This window comes from Neurospora crassa, linkage group III (assembly GCF_000182925.2).
Source record: "Neurospora crassa OR74A linkage group III, whole genome shotgun sequence".
Lineage (NCBI taxonomy): Eukaryota > Fungi > Ascomycota > Sordariomycetes > Sordariales > Sordariaceae > Neurospora > Neurospora crassa.
Window position 1 is genome coordinate 3,873,687 of NC_026503.1, and position 25,990 is coordinate 3,899,676.

The following is a 25,990-nucleotide window of genomic DNA, read 5'->3' on the forward strand; positions in this document are numbered from 1 at the left end:
GGGCCCGGGCGAGGCGAATCCCCTTTCAGACCCCTCACAGTCGTCCAGGGGGCCATCTGCCTAAGACCGACCCCACCATTGACGACCAACGGTGAAGACCTCCATTCGTGACGTTAACACGCCCGGGTGGGAACAAGCTGCTCTTTGTGATAGCTGGAACAACAGTCCCTTTCCGTTTTTTTTTTCCCCCATGGTTAGACGGCGGCTTGAGATTAATGGAACCTCGTCGGAAATGTGGTATCTTCCTGCAGAATGTGAGGCAGGCTAGACGCCGCAACAGAGCAAAGGGTGACTTCATTGAAGGATGTGGACGGCGCAGTGGTCAGTCCGTCGCTGCCCAGACCAGCACCATTACACTCTAACAGCCCGTTACTGACCGGTTTGGACCAGTAGGAATTCGTCAAGTAGACGAGGGGGAGCTTCTCAGACCGTATCACACCTCTCCAACCGCACCGCTCTTCTTTCTCCCTTCCACCACACTTCCGCCCAACAGTCTTAGTTTCATATTACCTTTGTCTTTGGGCTATATCCCGCAACTTCCCCTCCCCCTCCACGCTTCCTGCTCTCCAGTTTGCAACTCGGCTTTTGCAACTGTTCAACGAGAAGTGCGGGTCAAAACCATTCATCGTGCCTCCTCCAGACGTCCAGAAGTGTAGCGATTTGTTCGATTGGTCTTCCTCGACTCTCTCCTGAATCTCTCCCGACAAACCAGAACAGCGCTTAGATACCTATATACCACCTATTCCCTTCAGTCATTCACCCGGCTCGAGCTGTCGCCGATAAAGTCCGAGGCTGCCAGGTAGAGCTGGGGCTGGCCATCTGAAACCGTCCCGCCAGCGGAAAGAGGGCAGTTGCTGCTGAGCTCCTTTCCCCACCTTGGCCGTGCAGACGCCTGCTGGTGTAAGTAGGCAACAACCTAACCCAAATCCCATATCTTCCAGGCGGAAGGAGGGGAAGGCAACTTCAGCTACTGCATCCTCCATCCTCATCCGCCAAGTACTGTACGACAAGGAATTCGGTGTCGGCTGCCCAAGAATTCCAGATCAACGGACACCAGAATTAACCTGGTACTTCTCGTTAGTAATATCTTCACTTTTAGTCGAGTTCGATTCGTTCAGTTGCTCTGTTCTGGGACTGCGCTCTTGCTATTCAACCAACTGAACTGTTTCCGTCGCTGGATCAGGCTCGCTTTGATCTGACCACCCCCCACCCCCCATTCCAATCACCGAACCCCTCCTTCCCTTGCTCCTTCCATCTTCCTCCCAACAGCTCGACCAGTCTTTTGATTTCTTCCATACTACCAACGACGACATCTCAGCTTCCTTCTCGCCTGGAAGTTCATACATTCGCAACCACATCACCAAAGATCACATCCCCCTGGAATTGGTCTCAGTTCATACTGCAATTTTGGGAAGCAACCGGGTGATGCTGCCTGTTAACTGACCTCCATCCTCGTTATGGAATCGCAGGCAGACGATCCTACAAGAACATCCGATACCGAAGCCAACCAGCCGGTATCTTCACGCACCACACTGCCTGCAGAAAGGAAGCTCTCGTCCTCCACTCCAGCGTTCCTCTTTCCAAAGCCGCAAGGGAACGACAAGCTGGCGACCTGGGTGTCCAATAGCTCACCTGATATCCGACAGAATCTCCCTATCATGTCCGACAATGGGGATTTGGCCGATTCGGCTTACGAGATGATTGGCAACCACTCTGAATTCAGCAGCCAAGGCAGTCCCTTGAGTAGTCCTGATGACGCTTTGTCTGAGAGCATCAGCTCTCTGCCTCCACACCCTTCCGACGATGTTCGCAGTTTAGATGGTTCGGAGGACCGATTCACGACCGATTCAGATGAAGAACGAGAGGAGGAAGACGAGCCAACGGACACGGACGGTGCCGAGGAATTGAGTTCCTCTCATGCTTCCTCCATCAAATACACGGATCAAGCGCTACAGTCTCCATCGACAAGTGTTCCGGCAAACCCCTTGCATTATGGCTCGGTGGCGTCCATTCCAGATACGTCAAAGTCTATCGAGTTTCAGGAAGCAGCCAGCGACGCCGTTGACAGTTCACCCGTATTCGTTCGGCATGCGATCAAGGAGTACACGGATGACAAGGCCAAGGCGCTGGGCAAGTCTCTGGACACTCACGAGTCACCTCGGTCTTTGTCGGTCTCACTGCGCCAGACAATGTCCCAGGCCTGCCTCTCCACCGAGGAGCCTTTGCGAGTTCTATACACAGGTTCGGCAGCAGCGCAGAGAGATATCTTACTGAAAGTTTCATCCGCTATTTGGGTCTCACCAAAGGACGGCCATAAAGAGGACGGCCAATTCATGAGGCACCGGGAAGGGGTTTACAACATTGTGCCGATCTCCTCGTTTGGATCTGCTCCAGAACTGGACCTTATGGAAGCTTCAAGCTACCAAATCAAAGTTGAGCATTGCACCTCAGCTACTGCAACACCACTGAGAGATGGACCCGAACATGGGCCCTCTACAGTTTATTCAATAACCATCGAGCACGAGCGGACCTACGCTTCTTGCCCCTCGCGCTTCGGCCCAGCCGTCCTTGACCCTCAGTGGGATATCCCTCACCTTGCCATTTTCTACTGCTCAGAAAACGAGGATGAGGAAGATCAGAAGACCAGAGAGGCCGCGTGGGGATTCACCAAACGTCATGGGATTCCATCCATCTTCATCTCCGAGCATCTGCGCATCGACAAACAGGCTGTTGCTTACTGGAGCAAGTATCTCGATGAGCATGCGATCCACATCTCCCTCGAGTCCAGCGACCCCACGAAGACGATGGTTCCCCGACTACTACCTGTCGACCTGGAATCATTCGGGAACATCAATGCTTGGCAGATGAACCGTAACATTGCCTATCTGACGGGTCTGTCCGATACGAAAGGGCCTGGAAAGCAGCACGAGTCAGCTACGAAAGCTACAAAGTGGTGGCAGAACTTGACGCCCTCGAGAATGTCCCTGGACCAAGTCATCGAGGCAATCGGATGGAAGAGATGGCTCTTTACCTTGTTTCTCCCGCTATTTGGGGCACTTTTGGCCCAGCTCTTCTCGGCATACTCGGGACTTCTTCCAGCGCAACACCTTCAGTCATCGCGGGCGTCACAAGCTCCGGCGGTCATCGAGACGACTTCGGTACTCCCCTCTACTGTATCTGTTAAGATTACGCATACCTCAACGGCGACAGTCGTGGTCAATATTACATCCACCAAGACGATTCAGGCCACTCCTTCAGCAAAGCCATCAGCTAGTAGCTTGGCCTCTGCCCTATCCTACGCTGGTCTGCTCTTGGATCGGCCCTCCTATACCCCGGTTGATTCCCAACCACAGAAAACGGTTTGCTCTGTGCGGGTGAACAGTCCGAATGAACTGCTGGTCGTGATACCCTCCAGCAGCAAGGCAATGTGGCTGGCAAAAGGCGCAATCGACATCGATGTATATCAGGGGGAGGAGCGACTCAAGACGAAGCTTTCGTCTGTGGATGAAGGTATCTTGGTCGAATTGCCGGTCAAGCAGGCTCAAGGGCGCTTCAATGTTTCCGTGATCAGCAACCGCAGACCGAAGATGAACGAGACCTTTGAGGTTGACTTTGGCAAGGATCTCATCATCGAGGCGTTTGAGGCGAGCAGGCTGCTGCTGCAGGACTTTACCAGTGTTCTTTCGGCTGCGAAAAATGAGGCGATGCACATTGGATCGTCTCGGGTTGCCGAAACGCGCAATGCTGCCAAGAAAACTTACAAAGAGATGGCTAAGAAGGTCAGGGATACCGTTTCAACAGGAGATATTGCGAGATTTTGGAAGAAAATGGATCAGGGAGTTCACCAACTCGAAGTGTCCGTTGTCAAGGCGCAAATCAAGTCCAAGCTAGTATGGCTCAAGTTGCGGGGAACTCGCGAGGAGTACAACGACTACCTCGCCAACGCAACTCGTTTTCTTCATGAATTTGAGGCGACACCCCAAGAGAAGAAGGAGGAGTCACACGAAGAAGCCGGATCAGATGGACTGTATGGATTTCTGGGAAGACTTCGCGCGGGGCTGAAGGATAAGAAGGATCAGAGCTCACAAGGACGGAACAAGGGGGCGGACAAGCTGTGGAGGCTTATGGCATGATTTCGTAACTGGCACTGTTTTTCAATCAACTTCTGTCTGTCTTCCAAGTTGCTATACATTTTCCTTTGGCGGGTTATTTGGGAAACTACAGGAAATTGGGGGCGTCAATACATATCAGGACACTCAGGATCACAAGGGCTTGGGACTGGATTGGAGTTACAACAATTGTGGTGTATATGATGGGCTGAGCGGTCCAGGTATCGTAGGTAGGTAACCATAGCATTTTGTCATTTCGCGAGTCTTGTAGATCAAACGATCCTTCGCTGGTTTCTAGTTCTGCTGTCTTTGACATGTGCAACTTGTTTTGAGAACGGTGGTTGAGTTGTGCTTGTAGTGACAAAGTGACGTTGATCATCGTTGTAGCGATGGTGACGCTGATGGTATTGATCTAAGGTACGTACTCAATAAGGGAACTCCTCTCCCTTCACCGGGCATGTAAACAACCCCAACAGCGCTTCATGACCGGACATGAGAACAGGCAGCAAGCGACTGGCGCACGGACACTTGCACAACAGCCTCCTTACAAGTATGAGCCTGAGGACTGGGCACCAAGTCACGATCCAATCAGCGGATGCGGTTGGCACCTTTGGGTTTCGGTTGTTTAACATTTAGGAAGTGACCTCAGCTTTCAGGGCGACTGGACGGAGGACGACATGGGGCGAACAGGGCTACCTAGGGTAGGCAGGAGTGGTAAGTAGGTAGTGTACAGGTGGGATGGCAGATGGAAGCGCGGAGGAGGAGGATCTACTGTGCAAGTGGGAGAGGGAGGGGCAATCTTTTGGATTCCATTCTGGCCCATCCACCCGCCCTGACCCTGACCCTGACCGACCCTGACCCTGACTTGGGCTGTGGAGACTTTCGACTTGCCTGACTTGAGTTGAGCCCAGCCCATGCGCCTGGCGGACTGAGAGAGGAACCCACCCCAACGAGCAGAGAGCTACTACCTAAGTACTACCTATCCACCCATCCACTCCCCTCTAACGTTTTCCACTCTCTTTCTAACACATCGATCCCCTCCAAAGCCCGCCGAACGAGTTGACTTCTGGATTCAAGTATCCGGTAAGTATGTTATAATATTTTTTTTCTTCTCTTTTGTCTTGCTTACACTGCCCGCTCAAAGTCTTTGCTGGGCGGGACTGTTCCTCTTTCTGTCTACCTACCGACCCGTGCAGGCATTCAGCATCCAACCTCCCCGCACATGGGACACACCCCGCTTCAAATCTCTGCTGGCGGTTTGTCGCTAGCGCTGCGCCGCTCGCTCGCTCGCTCGCCAGTTGAGAAGCAGAGACAGACAGACAGAGACAGACAGAGAGAGAGATAGGAACAGACAAGACGAGACAAGACAAGAAACCCCGCCTCGATGGCCCGTCGTATCGTGCGCCTGAGTACCACCGCCTGTCAGACAAGCCAGTCAGGTTCGCTAGCGGCAATGGCGGGATGGGATGGTCGGGTGCTCTCTGTCTCTGTCACTCTACGTCTCTCTGGGGGTGGTTAGCGATTCATGATGCCTGCATGATAGGAAGAACAACGAAGAAAGACCTGGGACCATTGCGAAACTTGTCTATGTGTTATCACGAAAGTGTTCTAACTCATTCTCCCTGCTCCTAGTTAAACCGAGCCAACAATCACTAGAACAGAACCCCGATACCAAACCCCAACCGTCTATCAAAATGTCCGATACCGAGAACAAGCCTGTCGAGGAGGTTAAGCCTGACGCTCCTGCCGCCGCTGAGGAGGTACGTTCGCCTTCCCTGTCCGCAAACATCCTATTTCGATTCGAACGGGCGACCAGAAAGTGTTGGGAGGGTGGCGAAGGGGTCGCGATTTTCTCTGTCTTGGACGATTGCTCCGTGTAATAATCTTATGAACATGGAGACATCGAGTTTCTCAGCCGAACAGAGGGGGCCGCGATCTCCCGCGACTGTCCCGTTTTCTTTCACAACTGCGCTTTCACAGAGCCAACAGAAGGCTAACGCGATGGTGCTTATAGACTAAGACCGAGGAGAAGCCCGCTGCTTTCTCCAGCTCATCCGTCTTCTCCATGTTCGGTGGTGGTGCCAAGAAGGAGAAGAAGGAGGATGAGGAGCGCGGCGACACCTCTGGCAGCGCCAAGGCCCAGCGTGAGGCTGCTGCCGCTGCCGCTGCTGAGAAGGGCGAGGAGGATGAGGCCCCCGAGTCTGAGGACGTTCACTTTGAGCCCGTCATCCACCTTACCGAGAAGGTCGAGACCAAGACCAACGAGGAGTCCGAGGAGCAGGTCTTCAAGATGCGCGCCAAGCTTTTCAAGTTCGTCAAGGAGGCCAGCGAGTGGAAGGAGCGCGGTACCGGTGACGTCCGTCTCCTCAAGCACCACGAGAATGGCAAGACCCGTCTCGTCATGCGCCGCGACAAGACCCTCAAGGTCTGCGCCAACCACTACAGTAAGCAACACCCTACTCTATTGAAGCTGTTCTTGAATGAAGCTTGCTAACCATACGATTCTACTAGTCGTTCCTGAGATGAAGCTTTCCCCCAACGTTGGTTCCGACCGCAGCTGGGTGTGGAACGCCGCTGCCGATGTTTCCGAGGGTGAGCCCGAGGCCGTCACCCTCGCGATCCGCTTTGCCAACTCCGACAACGCCAACGCTTTCAAGGATGCCTTTATCAAGGCCCAGAAGGACAACGAGGCTCTCTTCAAGGCTGCCGAGGAGGCCGCCGAGAAGAAGGAGGCTGAGGAGGATTCCGAGGACGAGAAGGCCGAGTAGATGTGTGGTCTAGTTTTGCATGAATTTGAAGTTGCTTTAGGGAAAGTTTTTCAACCACCCCGTTCTATTTTCCGTTTTGCTAGGTGTTAGAGGGGACGATGACATTACTACCTCCATGGGCTGGGCGATGGAATGAATGAAAGGACCGCTACAGAAGTTATGACGATGATGATTCCTAGGCTAGAGAGCTGGTACATGGGCAGCGTGTGCGAGAACAAAAGGTTGAAGTATCCGACATGAAAGCACTATTCAGGTGTGCGTTTGACGAGATTTCAATATACTGGTAACATACTGCGACGGCCCTTTTGCAACTATGGCTGGCAAGGAGGATGAGGATGGGGATTACTCTTAAGGGATCTAAATAACCTTTAGCTTAACCAACAGTTTTAGATAGAACAACTCACTACCCTTCACACCGATGCATTGCCTTTGGGGGTTTTTGATCAAGTTCTTGTACACACAACCTCGCCTCGTCATACCTGGCTGACGGCTTAGCACGATGGTCCACCAAAACATGAGACGAATCTGATGGACTGGCTAGCTGACGGAAACCTGAGCCTGTCTTGAAAGAAACACAAATACTGAATTCCGTTTGCCAAGTCGTCCGTGACGCGGTCTGGCGACGACCGTATAAAAAATCTGGTTGTTTTGCGGTTTTGGAGGTTTCTTCTCTTCTTGACTACCTTACGGCGAGCTGACGACGATCCTCTTCTTCGCCAGCGGTCTCTCACTACTCTTCTCCCGACGACGCAAAATCACATCTTGGAGCAATTTACTTCAAGATTTCAGGGTCTACTTCAGCATCACCGTCGTCTTTGACAACTTCTTTCCAAGACTTCTGCTTTCTCGATCATCGCGATATTTCGATTAGAGTGGTGATATCTTCGTTCACCTAGGTGAGCTCACCTTGCTTACATCCACGGTGAGGGGTAGAGGAATGCCGGCAAAGCGAGCTGACGCTCACTGCATCACAGCGCACCAGCCACAGCACGCACAGCGGTACCTCACTGAGTGCTAGCGACGGGACAATGGTCGACTTCAGCCATGGTTACGGTTTTGACTATGGCGGCGCCGCGACGCCTCCGTTCGCGAATGACGAAGGTATGTCCCGCTTGAACCAACTTCATCGGAGTGTACATATATTGCACAGTGACCCAAATTCCCAACCATCCAAGTCGCATCAGCACCATAACTCAGTAAAAACCTTCCCACATTGCCTTGCTTGAACACTCCCTTGAGCATTTTTCAACCCAAGGCCATCAGAGAGGAGACACGCTCTTAACCTTAGCCCCTCTTCACGATCACGATCGCGTTCCCATCCAACTTTTGCCTATCCCAATTTGTACGCTATACACCTTAGAGCTACGTTATCCCCATCATTATCCCTGGTTCCCAACCGCACGCCACGGCCCGCCGCGGTACCTTTACCCCTCCGTAACGGACGACCTTATTCTCTACCGCTACAAAGCCCAACTCTAGCAGCGCGACGGAATCTGCGACACACCAACACATACAACACACCAAACACTATAGAGCCCATTGCCAGACAGCCCAACGGATACAACAACGTCGTACATCCTCGAATCCTTGCTCTTCCTCAAGAGCCCGAACGCCACTGTCTTACTACTGTCCTGTACTCGAGACACCGACCGAACGCCGATTGTCAAAAGAGTGCTGTTCGAGTACTAGGACACGAGCAAGTGAAGAGAAGTACACAAAGCTAACCGCGGGAATCCATCCAATTTCTGGGAAGCAGAGGGCCTTGAGGATCGGTCGGACGTTCCCAGTAGTGCTAGTAAGAATACTCGAACCAAAGCTACTAGAAGGAATCCGAAGCGGGTTCCAGGCGCAAACAAGATGATCGTCGAGGTTAGTTTCCGGATTCCCAGTCCAGTGTGGTTGGTAGCTTGCGCAAACAGGGTGACCACTGTAGCGGCATACAGAACAGGTGCAGAGGCAGGGAAAGGAAAGGCCCTAGGAGGAGAACGTTCCGGGATAGCTGTTGTTCGGGAAATGGATTCGACGGCTAACGTGGGTTTATTTGTCTACAGCGCAAGATCAAGGTTGTCACAGAACAACACAATATCAACAAGCCGGCGGCACAGGAGGGCTACCCCATGAAGGAGTGGACGGTCGAGCTCTATATTCTCGACCAAGATGGCAAGGAGAGGCCCGCCAGGTGCTTCACGAAGGTGACCTACAACCTTCACCCTTCGTTCGCGAACCCTATCCAGAGTAAGTAGACACCGGAGCGGCCGCCGGTCACCTCTCCCCATCTCTGTTGTGTCTCGAGAGCCAGAGGTTGGCTAACGCGTCGCAAATTCAGCTTTCAACGATCCTCCCTTCAAATGCACCAACGAGGGCTGGGGTGAATTTGAGATGATCATCGATATGTACACCACCGAGAAAGGCGGCAAGATCTCGATCGCGCACGACCTGAACTTCCAGCAATCAGAGTACGAAAACATCCATACCGTCACCTTCCGTAACCCATCTCAGGCGCTCCAGCAGCTCCTGAGAGAGACGGGTCCCTTGCCCTCGGACGAGGAGCGCAAGCAGAAGAAGGCGGTGGACGGCGGTTCCAAGAAGAAGCGGCCCTACGACATCGAGCGTATGGCGGATGGCTTGACGAAGCTGGGCGAGGATGACCTCCTGCAGGTCATTCAGATGATCCACGATCACAAGGATGACAATACGTACATCCAGAACAACCTCGATGGTAAGTTTGCCCGCTAGGGAGTGTGGCCCCTGGAGGCAACACGAGCTGATGGCTGACTGGACATGTCTATAGCGGGCGAGTTCTCGGTGGATCTCTACACTCTTCCTGACAACCTCATGAAGATGCTCTGGGAGTTCTTGGTAAGTTGTTCTTCCCATTCTTTTGCCCCCTCAATCGGATCCTTCTGTAGCTAAATCGCTAATATTACCACAGGTCAAAGCCAACGTAGTCTCATAGTACGACTTCCTTGGTCCAAGTAACCTACAGTAGTCGATGGCCATCGATTTACGAAGTCATCAGGGACGGGAACATTCTTCCTTACTAGATCGCAGTGCGCACCATACCATACCCAGTACACCACCACCCTCTTTATTCACTATTATTGATCCCTTGACACTTCCATCCACATCAACATCAACCACCTTCACCATCATGCCATTGTAGCCTTAGGCTTCTTCGGCTCCTGCATTACCGTGGCGTTTATGGAGTTATGGTGGGATACGCAAAAAGCAAAAATTGAGAAAGATTCAAGAGCTTCTCTTGACAAAATTTGTGCTTGATTTGATCTTCCAGATTTCTTTCTTTGCGTGATATTCGATGGTCTAGGGTGTGTTCCGTTGAACCGTTTCCTTTCTGCCGGTGGGATCGTTGCCTTGATTGGTGGTGTCTGCTCGTGAGGACTGCTCTTCACTGGAAGGGAGTGGCATCGCTAATCAGTTTGTGCTTTGGGCGGACCTTGAACCTTATCATGTGCAAGGTTTGCCCCTCTAGGTAGGATCGTCATAGGGAAATTTGAGACTGTTTATTGGAAAGAAAGGTTCGGGAAAGGATGGGTAAGAGGTAGAAAGGAGGTATGTAATAGATCCCACGCCCATGGAATTCGGAAGGGAAAGAGAAGCGGTTATGTTGTAGGCGGTACCTAGTTCTCGATCACGGTCTCTCTACGTTGCTCGTCGTATGGCGGTATTAGAAGCAGAGAACATGCTGTATGGTTTAGTTTACACAGTTCAGGGTATGGAGCAGCAGTAACTGTCCGTTCGCCTTAGTCTCCGTGTCTCCTGTGCCTGGACTAGAGCGCTATAGATCTGCCAGCACCCTGCCAGATAGCCATCTTTTTCAGGCATGAGCTCTTGGCTTATATCCGGAGCTACTGCGGTAGGCGATATTATCGGCGGCGGTTATATAATGCAAGTTTTTGTATGCGTAGATGATGGCTAGGTACATATGTCGTCTGTAGACAGAAAATGCTTCTAGAATGTGTGTGCGGGGTGGACACTGCGTACTGCGTACATGTTGTTCGCCCGTGTTTTTTTTTTTTTTTTTTTTTTTTTTTTTTTTTTTTTTTTGTGGTGGTTGCTGGAGCACCACCCGGGATCGTAGATCTGAGACTCTGGCCCAGCCTGGGTCGCCTAGCAACTGCCCAGATGCGAGATCCGTACTGTATGTACACATGGAAGAATTCTCTTCGCTTCTTTCCAAGCCGCGATGTTACTTGATGATCAGTAAGAAACTGGGGAAAGTGGAGGTTGCAGGATGGATGACAGATGCGGCTCTGCTGGCGAGAAGAGAGGAGGAGGTTGGCTTGGCAGTTGCTTTCTTCTGGAAGGCGGTTGTCATTGATCTCTTGAGTTTTGACGTTCGTTAGGGGTTTGGATCGAGATCCGTAGGAGGAATGACTGCAACAGTATGTAGTCTAGTGTACGAAAGATCTCGGGATCGCTGGCTAGACGTGTCACGTTGTCATGAAAGTGATTTTTTTTCTACACATGAGTAACCGAAGACAAGGGGACGGGACTGGCAGTGGCAGAAAGAATTCCAGGAAACAACAATATATATCGACCGCGTGACGTGAACAGCAAACAGCAAGGGAGTACATTGTAAGAAAGAGGAAGGAGCGTGACGGCTGACAAGCCAAATGGAATAAGTGGAATGGTGGCTTATAATTCGTCAGTCTGCCTTAGACATGGATTGTAAGTCAACGAGTTTCCACTTTGGGTTTTACTCTCTAGTGTACTTTGCTTAGTACAGTATCATCGTTTTCTGGTGCTCGTCGTATCATTCTTGTGATGCTGTCTAGGTTGAATGAAGGACTGAGTGAGGCTCACGTGGCTTCCTTACATGTGTTTCAGAGTCGCAATTGGCCGCCCTTTGGTTATCAATCGTTCATTCTGTTGATTTGTTCTTCCTTTTCTTATTTTTATTGTGTGTGTCCGTTATCTCGAGGTCGGACTGGCAAGAGGATGACGGATGGAGGCGTCTGGCAGCCTTCTCTTTTCTTCCCACATGTCTTGCGTTACTTTAGGTCTTGCAGCCCAACCCCAACCAGCAATTCAAATCAGAACTCATACCTGCTGCTGGTATCTTTCCTTGGCACCAGCCGTCATATGATCTATTTTTGAAGGCGTTCCTGATGATGGAGAACAGCTGCTCTTGATACTTGACATTTTTGGATGCTAAGACAAAGTTTGCCTTATGCCCGCCCAAAAGCCGACGATTTCCATTATCAACAGCAACGGACGTTTCGGCGGTCAAGGGTCGATAGTCATGTTATGAAGCTGCTCTAGATTCCACCAAGGAGCCCGCTTTTGAAGATGGATTACAATATCGAAACCCCAATTTACGAGATCCTTGGAGGAGGGGTTTGAGGGGTTCATCGTGAAAGGTGTCGGTCGGTTCACCGACGAGGTGCCGTGGGTGAGGAAGCGAAGGAGAACGTCGGCGCAGTGCAGTGTTCGTTGAGTGTGGGTGCTCCTGGACAGTGTCGGACAGTGTTTGCACTGGTGGTGGACTTTTTTCTTTTCTCGGGGCTTCTTCCTAATTCTGATAGGCTTGTAGTACCAGCCTGGATCAGCGCCGCCGTTCTGTTCCCCAGAGACACCTTGCGAACATCTCTTGACTCTCTCGTTACGGAAGGACGCATTGCGAGACTGCATCAACACAGCGAGGGAACTCTCAAGACTTGGCCTTCGCTGCACTGCAGTTCATCAGCATTGTGGTTGATTGATCCCTGTCCGCTTACTCCACCCCGCAAAAAAAGAGAGAGGAAGGTCCACTCGTACACTCCAAACGTTTGGCACGTCCATTTGGCGACCCCGACACAACGGCATTGGGACTCCAGTATCTGCAACAAGGAAGAAAAAAAAAAGAAAAACCGATTGGATTGGAGATCCCTCGGCTGAAGTTATTGGAGATCGATTGGAGACAAGCGGGAGGGGCAAGGGCAAGATCCGCCGTTTTCTTCTATTCTTGTTCCCGCTAATCAACCATTATCGCCGCTTGCCCACACCTCGTCACCCTTCGGCTTTCTTTAATCCTACTACCAAGACCTGTCCTGATAGCCGTCCTGACTTCTCTTCAACCACCACAAACCGCTGCAAACCGACACTGAGGTCCGACCCAGGGGCCTACCTGGCCGACAGCCCGACATCATCACTACCGTCGGCCTCGGGTCGCATTGACTTCATTGCCGCCCCCAACCATGGCCCAGTATGCCGGCTCGGCCGCTCAACAAGCCGCTGCTGGCCATCAGTCTCTTTCGCCGCTATCGCCGTCCGCCTCCGTTTCCGCCTCGGTCGGAACTGCTCCGCCATTGACTCCATCCGGCACCGCTCCGGCCGGCACTGCTGCAGCTGCGGGTCCCGCTCCGTCTGCCGCCACGGCCCAGAGTGGAGCCGGATCTTCTTCCGCCTCCCAACCTCAGGACAAGCCCCGGTCCCAGTCGCAGTCCGGTGCCGGCCCTTCTGCCGCTGGCGGTGGTGCTTCTTCTACTACAGGAGCCCAACACAAGCGGGTGTATCAAGCATGTATTCCCTGTCGCCGTCGCAAGGTCCGGTGTGATCTAGGGTCCGTCGATAACCCCAGTGATCCGCCATGTGTCCGCTGCCGGCGCGAGAGCAAGGAATGCTACTTCAGCGCAACCCGCCGTAAGCGCAAGGTGGACGATGACATGACTGACATCTTTGATGATCCCGACCATGATGACTACATTCTCCGCAACGGCAGGAAGCAGCTACGCAGTGGTGAAAGTCCGGTCATGGCTGCCCCTCTTGATCGCCGTCTCTACAGCGATGTCCCTCTCACTCCTGGGGGTAGTCGGGGTCGGGCACAACCGTTGAGGAGACCCGGAGATGGCGGCCCCAACAGCACTACGAGCACTGGAGGTGCTCGGAGTACCACCGGCGGCGAGTTTGGCGCTGGTGAGGCCAACACTCCCTTGGAGAACCTTGAGGCCAGAACAGTTATGCGCAGGGAGGTCTACGGCCCACATGACGCTCTAGACTTGTTGTACAAGGCGGCGACCGACAAGTTAGTTGATACCCGTAGTGATCGGTCACAGCGACTGCCATATGCTGATGTCGCGCGCTTGCGTAGCCCGATGCATAGGCAGGACGGAGAGTCTACTGCCGCTGGGGACTCTTCGCGGACCAATCATCATGCTGGGCGCCCTGGTCTGAACTCCCGTCACTCATCTCACCACAATGACCGTCCGGGTTACCACTCTCGTCATGCTTCAAGACAGGAAGCGTCCACCGAATCTATCGACCCGGAACTCACCAAGCGTGACATATCACAGGAGCCGGGCTACAACGAGGCACTGAAAGCATGGGCGCGCTTTCGGTTCGTGCGGGCAGGGTGGTTTACTGCGCAGGAGGCGATTGATTACATAGAATAGTAGGTTGCTGCCTTCTACATGTTGTACTTGTGCTAAGCTAACATGGCCACCTAGCTACTATGCATATCTTTCACCACTCACGCCTATATCGCCTCCTACGTTCCGGAATCCAGCTTCGCACCTCACATTGTTGACTGAGGAACCCATCTTGACAGTGACACTCCTCACTATTGCGTCAAGGTATCGCCGCATGCCAGGAACCGGAGGCCACTGTCGATCACACGCCATCCACGAACAGCTATGGACCTACCTCCGAGGCATGATCGAGCGTGTGGTCTGGGGTCAGGAGGCATTTGGTGGTGGCTTCTGTGGCTCGGGCGCGGACGAATCGCAGAGTTCTAGCACGGCACCATGGAGAGGTCTTCGCCGCGGCAGTCTCAGAACATTCGGCACAATTGAGTCCCTTATGATCCTGACGGAGTGGCATCCACGAGCCCTCCACTTCCCGCCGAGCGAGGCCATTGACGAGTTGCTTCTACCCTCGTATGAGCACAATTCTGCGGATGACGACAACAACCAAAAACCTTCAGCTGGGATTGGCGGCAGGAGAATAGAGAGCTGGCTGGAGCCTGCCTGGCGAAGTGACCGTATGTGCTGGATGCTGCTGAGTACCGCTTTGGGCTTGGCGTACGAGCTCGGGGTTTTTGACGAGATCGACGAACTGCTCGCAACCGGATCCATAACTCGGCCGGAATATGAAGATGAGTCGTATCGCCTTAGAGCCCATCGCATCAAGAGATTGCTCCTGATTTATCTGAGCCAGCTTGCTGGCCGGCTCAACTGGACAAACATGGTCCCTGAGAACATGCGTAACGATCCTATCATGTCACGAAGGCGACCTCACTCGGGAGAAGGAACAACTCCGGGAACCAATCCTTCGTCCACGTCCAACGGGTTTGTGTACATCCCCGACCTCGAGCTAGACGATCAGATTATCCTCTGCTGGGCAGGTGTTAGCAATGTGATGCACAGGGGCAACGAGAAACTTTTCCGGTCTCGCAACTACACTACCGATATCATCCAGAGCGGAAAGTACATACAACTGTTGAAGGAGTTCCAGCCTCTGTTGAGGAATTGGTGGAACGACTTCAACCGCTTTGTTTTGCCACCATATATTCGGCACATCCTAACCATCGAGTATGAATACGTCCGAATCTACGTCAATTCGCTTGCTTTGCAGGCTGTCGTTGAGCGGTGTACCAACAATCCCAACGTTGGAGGCGGAGGCTCAACCAACGGTGGAAGCGTCTCGGGACACTCTGCTCCGCAGCTGTCACCGCAGACGCAGAACTATCTCGGAAAGCTGCCGCTCAGTCAGCTTGGTGGGTTCGGGGCTGAAGACGAGGAGTATGTGAAAGAGGTTGTTAACGGCAGCCGAAACCTGCTTCGAACCGTTGTCGATGGTCTCTTGCCCAAGGGTTACCTGAAGCACGCTCCTGTGCGGACCTACTTTCGCATCATCAGTGGTGCCATGTTTCTGCTCAAAACGTTTGCACTCGGTGCGCCCAAATCAGATGTCGAGTTGAGCATCAGCCTGATGGACCAGACGGTAGATGCTTTGAGGCACTGCGTCGTTGACGATGTTCATCTGGGAATACGCTTCGCAGATATGCTCGAAACTTTGACGAGCCGTCTACGCAACCGCTTTATTCACGCCCCGCCGCCGCCCGTTGCCACTACAGATGGCCGGTCGCCCAATCCAAATCACCAAGCCGATACTACCAACGGCAACGGTCCCATGCCCCATGGGGCGCCAAATCTTTCCTCGGGTGACGTCTGGTCCAAGCTGTCTGCTAATAATCTTGGTGAGTTATCCTGGCCTTCTCTTCTCAATTGCTTTTCGAGAAATTGAAACTAACAAGTCACCAAACAGAACGCGGCAATCCTACAAACAACATCTCCGCCACCCCCTGGGACGTCGCAGCTGGTGACTTTCCATACCCCACCGGCTCGGCATCCATGTTCGGCCCATCTACGCCCGCCGCCACGTCTAACTTACCCGATACCAATGGCAACAGCAATGGCAACGGTGGTGGCGGCGGCGGTGGCGGTGGTGGTTTGACGGACAGCATGTTTGAGAACACGGATTGGGCCAACCCTAGCAACGAGATGTGGTACCTCCCCACCGGCCCGGCCTTTTTCCAGAATATCGACAACACGAGCGTGTCGATGACAGCTGAGGGTGTTAATGTGGGTGGTGTCGATTTGTTGGATTTTATGGCGATGGATCCGATGGATGGGGCTAGTTTCGTTCTTGATGGGGGGAGGTATCCTTGAGTGTTTCGAGTTGAGTTTTGGGACAGAGGATCGATCTATCTGTGAATTTGCGGCTGATGGTGGAAAAAACAATATGGAAGCGAGGTCATTATCACTATCATCGGGGGAGATATATAAAGGAGAGGAAGGAGGATGGGACAAACCATGCATGAGAGAGCTAATGAGTTGCAGGTATGGTTGGAGAAGGCATCGTGATAGTTGCCAAAGTAATCTGAAAGTGCAACACGGACACCAAAAAAAAAACATAGGAAGGGAAGTTTTGCTCATTTAGGGACGGCGCGGTGTTTTTTCTCGTCTTTTTGTGTTTCTTCACACTAAGTAGCGTCGACATCGGATATGGTGGGAAAGGGAGGAATGAGAATTGAGTCGAATGGACGAACAGTACCAAGCTATCATCAACTCAGATGTGCATGCTTTTGTGGTGATGAAGTTCCAATGTCTTGTGCAGCAGTCGTTGAATTTGTTGAAAGAGGATAACACAGTTTAGAGAGTATCTGTTCCCCATGTCAATGATGAAAAGAACAACTCGTCAATCGAGTTGCGGTCATTCCAGTGTCTCTATTCTTTCAATGTTAGATAACCTGGTTTTCTCATTACCGGTTCGCGGTATCTCTAATGCTAGTAACTCGTGTTTCATAGACAAAGCAAAGCATGAGAACGTTATCCGCCCTCCCCCCCCTCCCCCCCCACTTTATATGTGTCCATCTATCATGTTCATTTATCCCCAGACCAATCCCATATCCTATCATATCAGATACCCATTGGCCATCCATAGATGTACATCCCATTCACCACAGCAAAATTGCCTTTCTCTTCAGCATCTTACAACGGGTCATCATCTATTTGCGTACTCATCCACCTACTTAGGCAACTGCTCCTCCGCCGCCTTCGCCCACGTCCTAAACCACTCCAACGCCTCTGGATTCGCCACACTCGCATTCGTCTTCACCTTTAACCCACTCAAAATCTGCTTAACAGCAACCTCAATCTTCTTCCCATTCCCGGTCCTCGGAATACCCGCCGGTCCGCACTCCTCCACCACGCCCGGTACATGCCTAGGACTCAACTCGCGCTTAATCACGTTCTTGATCCGATCCCTCAGTTCCGAAGTAAACGACTTGCCGGGCACCATGACCACAAAAAGGCAAACGGTCTCATCACGATCAAACTCGCGTCTGCGGCCTACGCACACCGCGTCTTCGACTTCAGAAGCAAAAAAGCGGATGAGCACGTTATAAATCTCGGCAGACCCGAAGCGGACACCGGCGGGCTTGAGCACGCCATCGGAGCGGCCCAGCATGACCAACGCCCCCGTGGACGGGTTCATGCGCACAAAGTCGCCGTGGTGCCACATGGCCGTGCCGAAGCGCTCAAAGTAAGCGGCACGGTACTTGTCGTCGCCTCCGGGGCCGAAGAAAGTCAGAGGTTGGCAGGGGAACGGCTTGAGGCAGACAAGATCGCCTTCGGAGCCGACGGGGTCGACAGGGCGGGGGTCGGAGGCGTCGGAGGCAGAATCGATTACGCTGATGGCCATTCCTAGACCGGCGCATTGGACTTCTCCCGCCCGGACCGGGAGAAGAGGGCAAGGGGCGCCAAAGAGGGAGATGATGTCTGTGCCGCCAGTGATAGAGGCTAGGTTGATGGTGGAGGGAAAAGCAGTGTAGACGAAGGCAAAGGTAGAAGGGGGGAGGGGGGCGGCGGTGGAATAGATGGCTTCGAGAGAAGAGAGGTCGAGGTTGTGGACGGGATCGATGGGGCGTACGCTGTTGGCTTCGAGCGTGGTCAGGTAGGCGGCCGAGGTGCCGAAGTGGGTTACCTTCAGGGAGGAGAGCAGGCGCGGGAGGGATAGGTAACCGTGCGGGCGGAAGGGGGAGCCGGAGTAGAGGACCAGCGAGGCGCCACATGAGAGCGAGGAAACGGACCAGTGGTGCATCATCCACGAGGTGGTGGTGTAGTAGAGCATGCGCGATCGCGGGGAGAGGTTAGAGTGGATGAAGAGCTCCTTCTTGTGCTGGAGAAGGGTGCCGGCGGCGGTGTGGACGATGGCCTTGGGCAGGCCGGTGGTGCCGCTGGAATAGAGGACGTAGAGAGGATGTGAGGGAGGAAGCTGGGCGAAGACGAGGGGCTCCTCTTTGGGCGAGCTGTGAAGGAACTCATCGTACTCCTCCGCCTTGACGCCCTTGACGCGGATCTCGTCCAGTCCGGTCTCAAAGTTCTGAAGGCCCTTAACTACGACAACGAGCTCGAGTCCGTGCTTCTGTAGCGCCTCGACGACCTCGAGGGTCTTGGCCTTGCCGGACCACTCCTTGCCGTTATAGAGAGTGGCATTATCGGAGAAGAGAACCTTGGGCTTGATCTGGACAAGACGGTCCAAGACGGCACTGACACCATTATCAGGGCTGATTCCCGTCCAGATGGCGCCGAGGGAGGCAGCACTCAGTAGGGCGACCAAGGCTTGCACGTGGTTAGCAACAAAGCCAGCAACAACACTATTCTCCTTCACTCCAGCAGCTTGGAGGGCATTGGAGCATTGCCGGACCTGCTCTCGCAGCTCGTCCCATGTGGTTTCGGTGAGGTGCTCGTCGTTTTCAGTGGCTGTGATGACAGCAACATCAGATCCGTTGACTTGGGCATTTCCAGGGAACAGGAGGTTCTCGGCGAAGTTTAGTCGGGCACCAGCAAAGAAGTCAGGCCTAGGTAACATGGGCGCATGTTCAGGGAGCACCTATAGTAGTCGACATGGTTAGTCTATAAGAAGCACTACACAGGTCTTTCCCTTATGTGCTGATTGGCTCGCCGTGTTTATTTCCCAATAGGGGTATGTTTAGGGGTATAGAGGTTCGCCATGAAATAAATGTTGGGTAACCCTGACGACCAACTGCGGCCATCAACATGGGCAAATGAGATGAGGTGAATTGCGTTAAAGCGACGCCCGTATGAGACAACAGTTCCCCAACCCATCGCATCTATAGCGAGATATTGTGGACATCCTTCCGGTCGTACAGTGTGCTTCGTGAACCGGAAGTGGGGGCTGAACAAAGTTGGGGTTGTCCGGGGTTCCCCATCTGTCCCCCCATTTCCCTAGACCCCGCGGAAAAGAAAATGAGACGGTTCTTGAGAATGGAAAGCATATCATCCACGGAAGCCAGCGGGATCACTTGAAGGAGAACAAAAAATACTTAATCACCCACCTCATCGAACAGCTTGGAATGCCTGATACCGGTAAAGTGCCAGGCCTCTTCCCAGAAGGCAGCAACGTTGTCGACTGACCACTTGTAGAGGGATGGATAATCGTTGAGCTGGAGACCGTACTTGGAGTTTACATGCTCAAGGAACTTCCACATCTGCGTGGACTGGGGATCCGGATGTCTCCAAAGCTCGTTGGTGACCGTCATGGTGAAGAATTGAAGATGACTGAAGAATATATCCGTTTAAATAAAGGACGCGTGAAGCGAGAATTTAGTCAACTTCAAAGAGATGCGTGGGTGAGGAGTGATGGCGATTCGGGTTGTCGCGGGGAAACTTGCACAGTTGGGTCCGGGGCAACGGGGACTTGGACAGTTATCCGATTCCGATGGCCGGAATGGAGAATCTGGGGTTCGTCAATCTCGAAAAGAGGCTCTGACTGTTGCTCCTCCACTTTGCGTTCAATGCCCAGACCGAGAGTGGGAAACGCGTGGTGGTCGAAGTGTTGTGCGGTTAGGGTGGGTGTACGTGATCACGGAGGCTTCTGCTGGGTAGGGAGGTTTGAAGGTTCCCGTTACCGTTACAGGGGGTCCATATTTTCGGGCTTGTAAGCTACACAGTAGAGTGCTGGTTCACAGACCATAGTAGCGCCGCAGTCTGCTGGTTCAATGCCGCCCGGGGCGGGCATGCCGCTCGAGTGCCAGATGCCGCCGACGATGGCCGCCGGAATTGCAGAATGCCACAGCTGGCTGGAAAGGCGGAAAGGCGGAAAGACGGAAATGGAAGAAAACTCGATGTTCGAGTGGCCGAGATCGTCCTCCTCCACCCCTCCGCGTTCCGATGGGATGGATGGCCCGAGGTTTGATAGGGACCCGTCCAAAGCCGAGTCTGGGCAAAGCTAGCTACCTTGCTTGTACTTCTATGTACACTATTCTAGACATTGGAAACCGCTGCAGGTTCGCCAAGTGTTTTCCAAAGAGGTCTTTGGGCTGTTCCGTTGGTATTGTTCGACAGACAGACAGGCTTTCGAGGTTGAAGAAACCAGAAATATTCATATTGTTAAATGACTTGTTAGATCCAGCTGAACAAGACCAGCTTGTCGGGGAGTTGTGTAACGGTGTGTGGTTCTGTTGGAAAAAGTCGAGAAGGTCAAGCCCAAACTGCGGAGGCGGGGCCTCGCTGCAGTACATCCACCAGATGAAGAAGCCATACCTTGCTTCCATCTCGTCTTCCATCCCGTCCGTCAATCAATCAAATCAACATACGTACCTTGCATAGACTCAACTGTCGGCATCCGTGATACCCATCAACTCGAGGCAAGCCGTCATCATGATTCACGTCTCACGTCTGCAGTGATGGTCCTCCAAAAAGGTCTCTCTGTCTTCCTTGCTGTCGGGGTCAGCCAATTGCCAACGCAGACAGAGAGACAAAGTCACGCGATTGTTAGCAGTGCTTCTAGCGCGGCACAGGCCGGTTGCAATAGAAAAGGCGGCTGCAAGTCTCATGCGGTCCCGTTGCTGCAATGCAGGCTCTGCATCACCACATCATCGCCATCAAACCGCTTCAGGACAGAGGCCGTGATCGCAGACCCTGACCGCCAAACTACAAAAGAGAGAATCCAGCAACCTGCGACGAGCTGCGATTCCTTGCGAGCCATGTTCCAGTCTCTTTTTGCCAAGCGTCCAAGGTGTCCATTTTTTTTGGTGGAGAATCGCCATCACACCATGGGCGCATCAATGCAGCAGGGCTGTGGTTGACTGCTGGGGCTGATGATAATTCCGCCGTAGATCGTTGATCAGGCATCAATCCAAGGGCGAGAGAGTAATGTACATAGGCGATGCCGAGCGGGAGGATAATCCGTTGAAATTGGGCGTGTGGGAACTGGAAAGAGATGTGTGCTGTTCGCATCATAATATAGGGTTTTTTTCTCCCTGCGATCCCTTCATTTCCGAAGTGCTCGGTGGCAATGGTACACAACACATCGAGACACACAGAGTTCCTTGCCTAGTCGGGAACAAAGTCGGCTGGTGATTGGCACATCCGCCGATGTGTCGCGCCTGGACAATTCCGTGTCCATGGTGCCTGCAGTGGCTCGAGGCGATCCCATCTCAGGAACGTACACTATTGTCTAACATTGATCCTGTCGAGGTGCAGGCAGTGTCGGAGTCTTCCCGAGTCCGAGAGCCGTTGGAGTCTTGTCTCAAGCCATAACGCCGGCTTATGCCTTGACGATAGTCTCGACCTGTCTATCACAGTCTGCTTGAGCAGAAGCCAGTGAGCCAGTTGGAAAAGAAACGTGCAAGCAAACGACGCTTTGATCAGCTTCAAGAAGCACAAAGGCCGAGCAATTGATGAAAAGTCCCGTCATCGAGCACAAGACCACCAACCGATCCCACCGATCCGGAGTGTTCGGGAGATACGGAGGACCTTGGTTGGATGCGCTAACAAGTCCAGACTGCCAGTACTAAAAGTACACGGTACACATCTCACAAGGCAGCGGCTGCATGATTCAGCGGTATCACGGTACATGACTGGATAACGCCAACAACAGCGCAAGTCCCCAATTGTTGCTCTCTTGTCAGACTCGCAGTGACTGGCCAAATTAACGTGTGGCTGCGAAGCAACGAAAGCAACACCGGGGAGACCGGGGTCAACAGCTCGCTGGCAGTGCCGCCCTCATTGGCCGTCCGTAATCGGGTTCCACAATTTCGGACGGCTGCGGTGGGAATGTGGTGGACTGGGGTGGATTTTGTCGCTCCGACTTGTGGTGGGTTGTCTTTGAACCACTGGTGAGCTGCCCGCTGTTGTGATGCCTGTGCCCCTTTCCGCAATTCATTGAAATCTTCTGCCTCGTCCACTCTTTTTCCCAGACAGCCGACGCCCTCGACTCTTCCAAGACAACCGTGACCTGTCCTGCACATCAACAAGGGGCGAGGGTGTAGCAGAGTCGTAAAAGGGCGACACTCGACTGCGACGACAAGCGCGACGACGCTCCCCTCTCTTAGTTTGCTTTTCTTCCCGCCGACACCGCCTACCGCTACCGCCCAAGCGGTTCCGTCGCGACCGCCTTTTTGTCTCCAAAACTATAATCGCTCGATCCAGTTTTCAACCTCGTCGCCGCCTTGTACGTTGCTCTTGGAGGCTGCTGTACCTGTACACACGTCTCTTGGATGATAGGGCAGGTGAGTGTTTCGAATGCTGCTTTCCATCTTCCGTTTCTCCCTTTTCCTTGCGGCGGAGCCAGGGCGATGGATAGGCGTTGCACTCAGGCGGTAAATGGACGGGAATGGTTGGAAGTGGAAGCTGCCCATGTTGTACACCCGCAAGAGCATCTTGGTGGTATCTGGGAGCTGCTACCACATGCAAGGAGCTCGATTGGACCTGCATTGGCAGCGCTGTGCATTGCCTGCGTTTCGTCATTTGACATGGCCATCATATGTTTCGAGCATGCGAAAGCGGCATACCAGCATTTCCACAGTTGCTCCGTGGTTAGCAGGAACTCCATCATTTCCAAATTGTTGCGATAACTCGTCTTCTCCCTTGGCTTCGCTCGCGGCCCGTCTCATTACCAAGTAATCCTTCTAGGCCACCTTGCTGATATCTCTCTATCACAGCATCTGTTGGAGTTAGCATTTGCGCATCGCTCTACCTCCTACGCGTCCTGAAAGCGGCGGTCGTCTGCTTGCATCCAACCACCTAGTTGCGCCCTCACTTGCGCCCTAGACATGCCCCGAAGGATTACCAACCCTTTTTCCTCCTCCTCCTCTTCCTCCACTATGCCGAATCCTGACGCGGCCGCCGAGCGAAGGCCGTCCCTGTCCAAAGCCACCCGCATCGCCCAGTTCTTCTCTTCGCCCAAGAGCAAGGATCAGCTCTCGGAAAAGCAGGCCCTCCAGGCCATGCAACAGAACCAGGGCGCCGGTACGGCGACAAGCATTTTGTCGCTGCCCTCCATTTCGCTCTCCGAGCATCTCAACAGCCATGAGTCCACCACTCTTTTCCAGCCCCCCTCCCTCGAGGAAACGCTCAAGCGCCAACGCGCCGAGGCCCAGTTCGGTCCTCTGAACAGCCAGAGCCACCGCTACATCAGCACACACGATGGCAGCACTCTCGAGCCGCCCGTTGAAGACGAGCCCCCATATTATTACGTCCTCACTACTTATCTCAGCTACCTTATCCTAATTTTCTTCGGTCACGCCCGCGACTTTTTCGGCAAGAGATTCGGCGACCAGAACCACTACAAGGCACTCCGGGCTCAGAACGGCTACGCACCTCTGAACGACGATTTTGACAACTTCTACGTCCGTAGACTCAAGATGCGCATCGACGACTGCTTCGCCAGACCCACCACTGGCGTCCCTGGCCGCTACATCACTCTCCTTGACCGCAAGTCTGATGACTTCAATCGCAACTACCAGTACACCGGTACCTGCACCGAAACCCTGAACATGAGCTCGTACAACTATCTTGGTTTCGCCCAGTCCGTTGGCCCTTGCGCCGATGCCGTTGAGGAGTGTGTTCACAAGTATGGCCTCAGCGCCTGCAGCCCTCGCGCGGATACGGGTACTTCTGATCTCGCTCTCGAGGTTGAACGCGAAATCGCAAAATTCGTTGGCAAGCCCGCTGCCATGGTTTTCTCGATGGGCTTCGTCACCAACGCTGGTTCCTTCCCTGCGCTCGTCTCCAAGGGTGATCTCATCATTTCTGATGAGCTCAACCACGCCTCCATTCGTATCGGTGCCCGTCTGTCTGGAGCGGTCATCAGGTCGTTCAAGCACAACAATATGGACGATCTCGAGAAGCTGCTTCGTGAGGCTATTGCCCAGGGTCAGCCCCGCACTCACCGCCCCTGGAAGAAGATCCTTGTTGCTATCGAAGGTCTCTACTCGATGGAGGGAACCATGTGCGATCTGCCCGGTATCTTGGCTCTCAAGAAGAAGTACAAGTTCTTCCTCTACATCGATGAGGCTCACAGTATCGGTGCTGTTGGTGCCAACGGCCGTGGTGTCTGCGATTACTTCAATGTCGATCCTGCTGAAGTTGACATTCTCATGGGAACTCTGACCAAGTCTTTCGGTGCTAATGGCGGTTACGTTGCGGCCGAGAAGCACATCATCGATAAGCTCAAGGCTACCAATGCCGCTACCCTCCTTGGTGAATCGCCTGCTCCTGCTGTTCTGATGCAGATTCTCGCCTCGCTCAAGATTATTGAGGGTGAGCTTGCTCCCGGTCAAGGCGAGGAGCGTCTTCAGCGCATTGCCTTCAACTCTCGCTATCTCCGTCTTGGCCTCAAGCGTCTTGGCTTCATTGTTTACGGCCACGACGACTCCCCTATCATTCCCGTCATGCTTTACAACCCCGGCAAGATTTCTGCTTTCAGCCACGAGATGCTGAAGCGCAAGATCGCGGTCGTCGTTGTTGGATATCCCGCTACACCTCTCATCAGCTCTCGTGCCCGCTTCTGCGTATCAGCTGCACACAACAAGGACGATCTTGATCGCCTCCTTGCTGCCTGCGACGAAGTGGGTGACATTCTCCAGATCAAGTTCTCTACCGGTGTCGCGGGAGGTCTCGAACCCTTGCCTGCAGGTGTTACCCCTGAGATGGAGAAGGAGTACATTAAGGCTAAGGGCCAGGCTCTCATCAAGCCACCAAGGTGGAAGCTGGAGGACGTCATTGCACGTGGTGTCGAAGACGCCAAGCGGCCACTGAGGTAAAATGCTCATTGGACGATTGTGTGTGGTAGCGCCTGGTACTCACTTGAGAGGGCCGGTGCAATTGTATATATAGTACTAGGCGGCCAGGGCACGCTAACCATGTGCCTCCTCCTGGGAATCTTCTTTGCCCTTTGGGCATCATGAGGATGTCGATTGACATCTCTCTTTTCTTTCCTGCTATCGGCAGGATTTTCATGGGTTTTAATGAGGGTATGCCAGGGATGGGCCTAATGTTTAAAACGTTCAAGAGGAAGCAATGGGACGGAAGCCGAATGAGCAAAGCATGATCTATTGCAAGGGTTTGCTCATTTAATATGATATCAGCTTTGGAGTTGGGTTGGTTAGGGTAATCAACTGTACGAAAATGAATGTGCACAAGGGGGTCTTAATGACGCACAAAGCAATAGACCACTTCAAAGGAAACATCCTTCAATGTAAAAACGTAACAAAGAATCATTACATATATTAACTCAACGCTACATAGATCTCTTGGTCTGTCTGAATGTGTGATCTTGGACTGCTCCGGTGAGTGTGGTACAGAC

General features: G+C 53.1%; 7 protein-coding genes across 8 annotated transcripts; 6 read left to right on the forward strand and 1 right to left on the reverse strand.

The window, feature by feature from the left end:
- The first annotated feature begins 61 nt into the window (after positions 1-61).
- NCU00442 (hypothetical protein) lies at positions 62-4,407 on the forward strand. The gene is made up of 3 exons (XM_951613.2): positions 62-321; positions 394-1,076; positions 1,470-4,407. The coding sequence occupies exon 3, from the start codon at positions 1,659-1,661 to the stop codon at positions 4,131-4,133; it is 2,475 nt and encodes an 824-aa protein (XP_956706.1). The 5' UTR covers positions 62-321; positions 394-1,076; positions 1,470-1,658; the 3' UTR covers positions 4,134-4,407.
- A 632-nt stretch (positions 4,408-5,039) lies between these two features.
- Positions 5,040-7,296, forward strand: NCU00443. Of its 2 annotated transcripts, XM_011395543.1 has the most exons (4): positions 5,040-5,192; positions 5,742-5,869; positions 6,124-6,553; positions 6,621-7,296. In XM_011395543.1, exons 2-4 carry the CDS (start codon positions 5,804-5,806, stop codon positions 6,875-6,877), a joined length of 753 nt encoding a protein of 250 aa, XP_011393845.1. In that variant the 5' UTR covers positions 5,040-5,192; positions 5,742-5,803; the 3' UTR covers positions 6,878-7,296. The 2 variants fall into 2 exon arrangements, with proteins under 2 accessions (XP_011393845.1, XP_011393844.1); XM_011395542.1 differs by lacking the exon at positions 5,040-5,192 and having other exon boundaries at positions 5,262-5,869.
- A 607-nt stretch (positions 7,297-7,903) lies between these two features.
- Positions 7,904-10,853, forward strand: NCU00444 (transcription initiation factor TFIID subunit 14). Its single transcript, XM_951615.3, has 5 exons — positions 7,904-8,746; positions 8,929-9,112; positions 9,204-9,596; positions 9,669-9,736; positions 9,810-10,853. The coding sequence occupies exons 1-5, from the start codon at positions 8,735-8,737 to the stop codon at positions 9,831-9,833; spliced, it is 681 nt and encodes a 226-aa protein (XP_956708.3). The 5' UTR covers positions 7,904-8,734; the 3' UTR covers positions 9,834-10,853.
- A 1,850-nt stretch (positions 10,854-12,703) lies between these two features.
- NCU00445 (hypothetical protein) lies at positions 12,704-16,934 on the forward strand. Its single transcript, XM_951616.3, has 3 exons — positions 12,704-14,267; positions 14,323-16,073; positions 16,142-16,934. The coding sequence occupies exons 1-3, from the start codon at positions 13,075-13,077 to the stop codon at positions 16,543-16,545; spliced, it is 3,348 nt and encodes a 1,115-aa protein (XP_956709.3). The 5' UTR covers positions 12,704-13,074; the 3' UTR covers positions 16,546-16,934.
- A 149-nt stretch (positions 16,935-17,083) lies between these two features.
- NCU00446 (acetoacetyl-CoA synthase) lies at positions 17,084-20,487 on the reverse strand. Its single transcript, XM_951672.2, has 2 exons — positions 19,737-20,487; positions 17,084-19,270 (listed from the first exon to the last, which is right to left on the reverse strand). Exons 1-2 carry the CDS (start codon positions 19,938-19,940, stop codon positions 17,405-17,407), a joined length of 2,070 nt encoding a protein of 689 aa, XP_956765.2. The 5' UTR covers positions 19,941-20,487; the 3' UTR covers positions 17,084-17,404.
- A 175-nt stretch (positions 20,488-20,662) lies between these two features.
- NCU16685 (hypothetical protein) lies at positions 20,663-21,727 on the forward strand. The gene has a single exon (XM_011395756.1). The coding sequence runs from the start codon at positions 21,087-21,089 to the stop codon at positions 21,486-21,488; it is 402 nt and encodes a 133-aa protein (XP_011394058.1). The 5' UTR covers positions 20,663-21,086; the 3' UTR covers positions 21,489-21,727.
- Positions 21,728-22,478: 751 nt separating this feature from the next.
- NCU00447 (serine palmitoyltransferase 2) lies at positions 22,479-25,926 on the forward strand. Its single transcript, XM_951673.3, has 2 exons — positions 22,479-22,913; positions 23,346-25,926. The coding sequence occupies exon 2, from the start codon at positions 23,457-23,459 to the stop codon at positions 25,446-25,448; it is 1,992 nt and encodes a 663-aa protein (XP_956766.1). The 5' UTR covers positions 22,479-22,913; positions 23,346-23,456; the 3' UTR covers positions 25,449-25,926.
- The last annotated feature ends 64 nt before the right edge of the window (positions 25,927-25,990 follow it).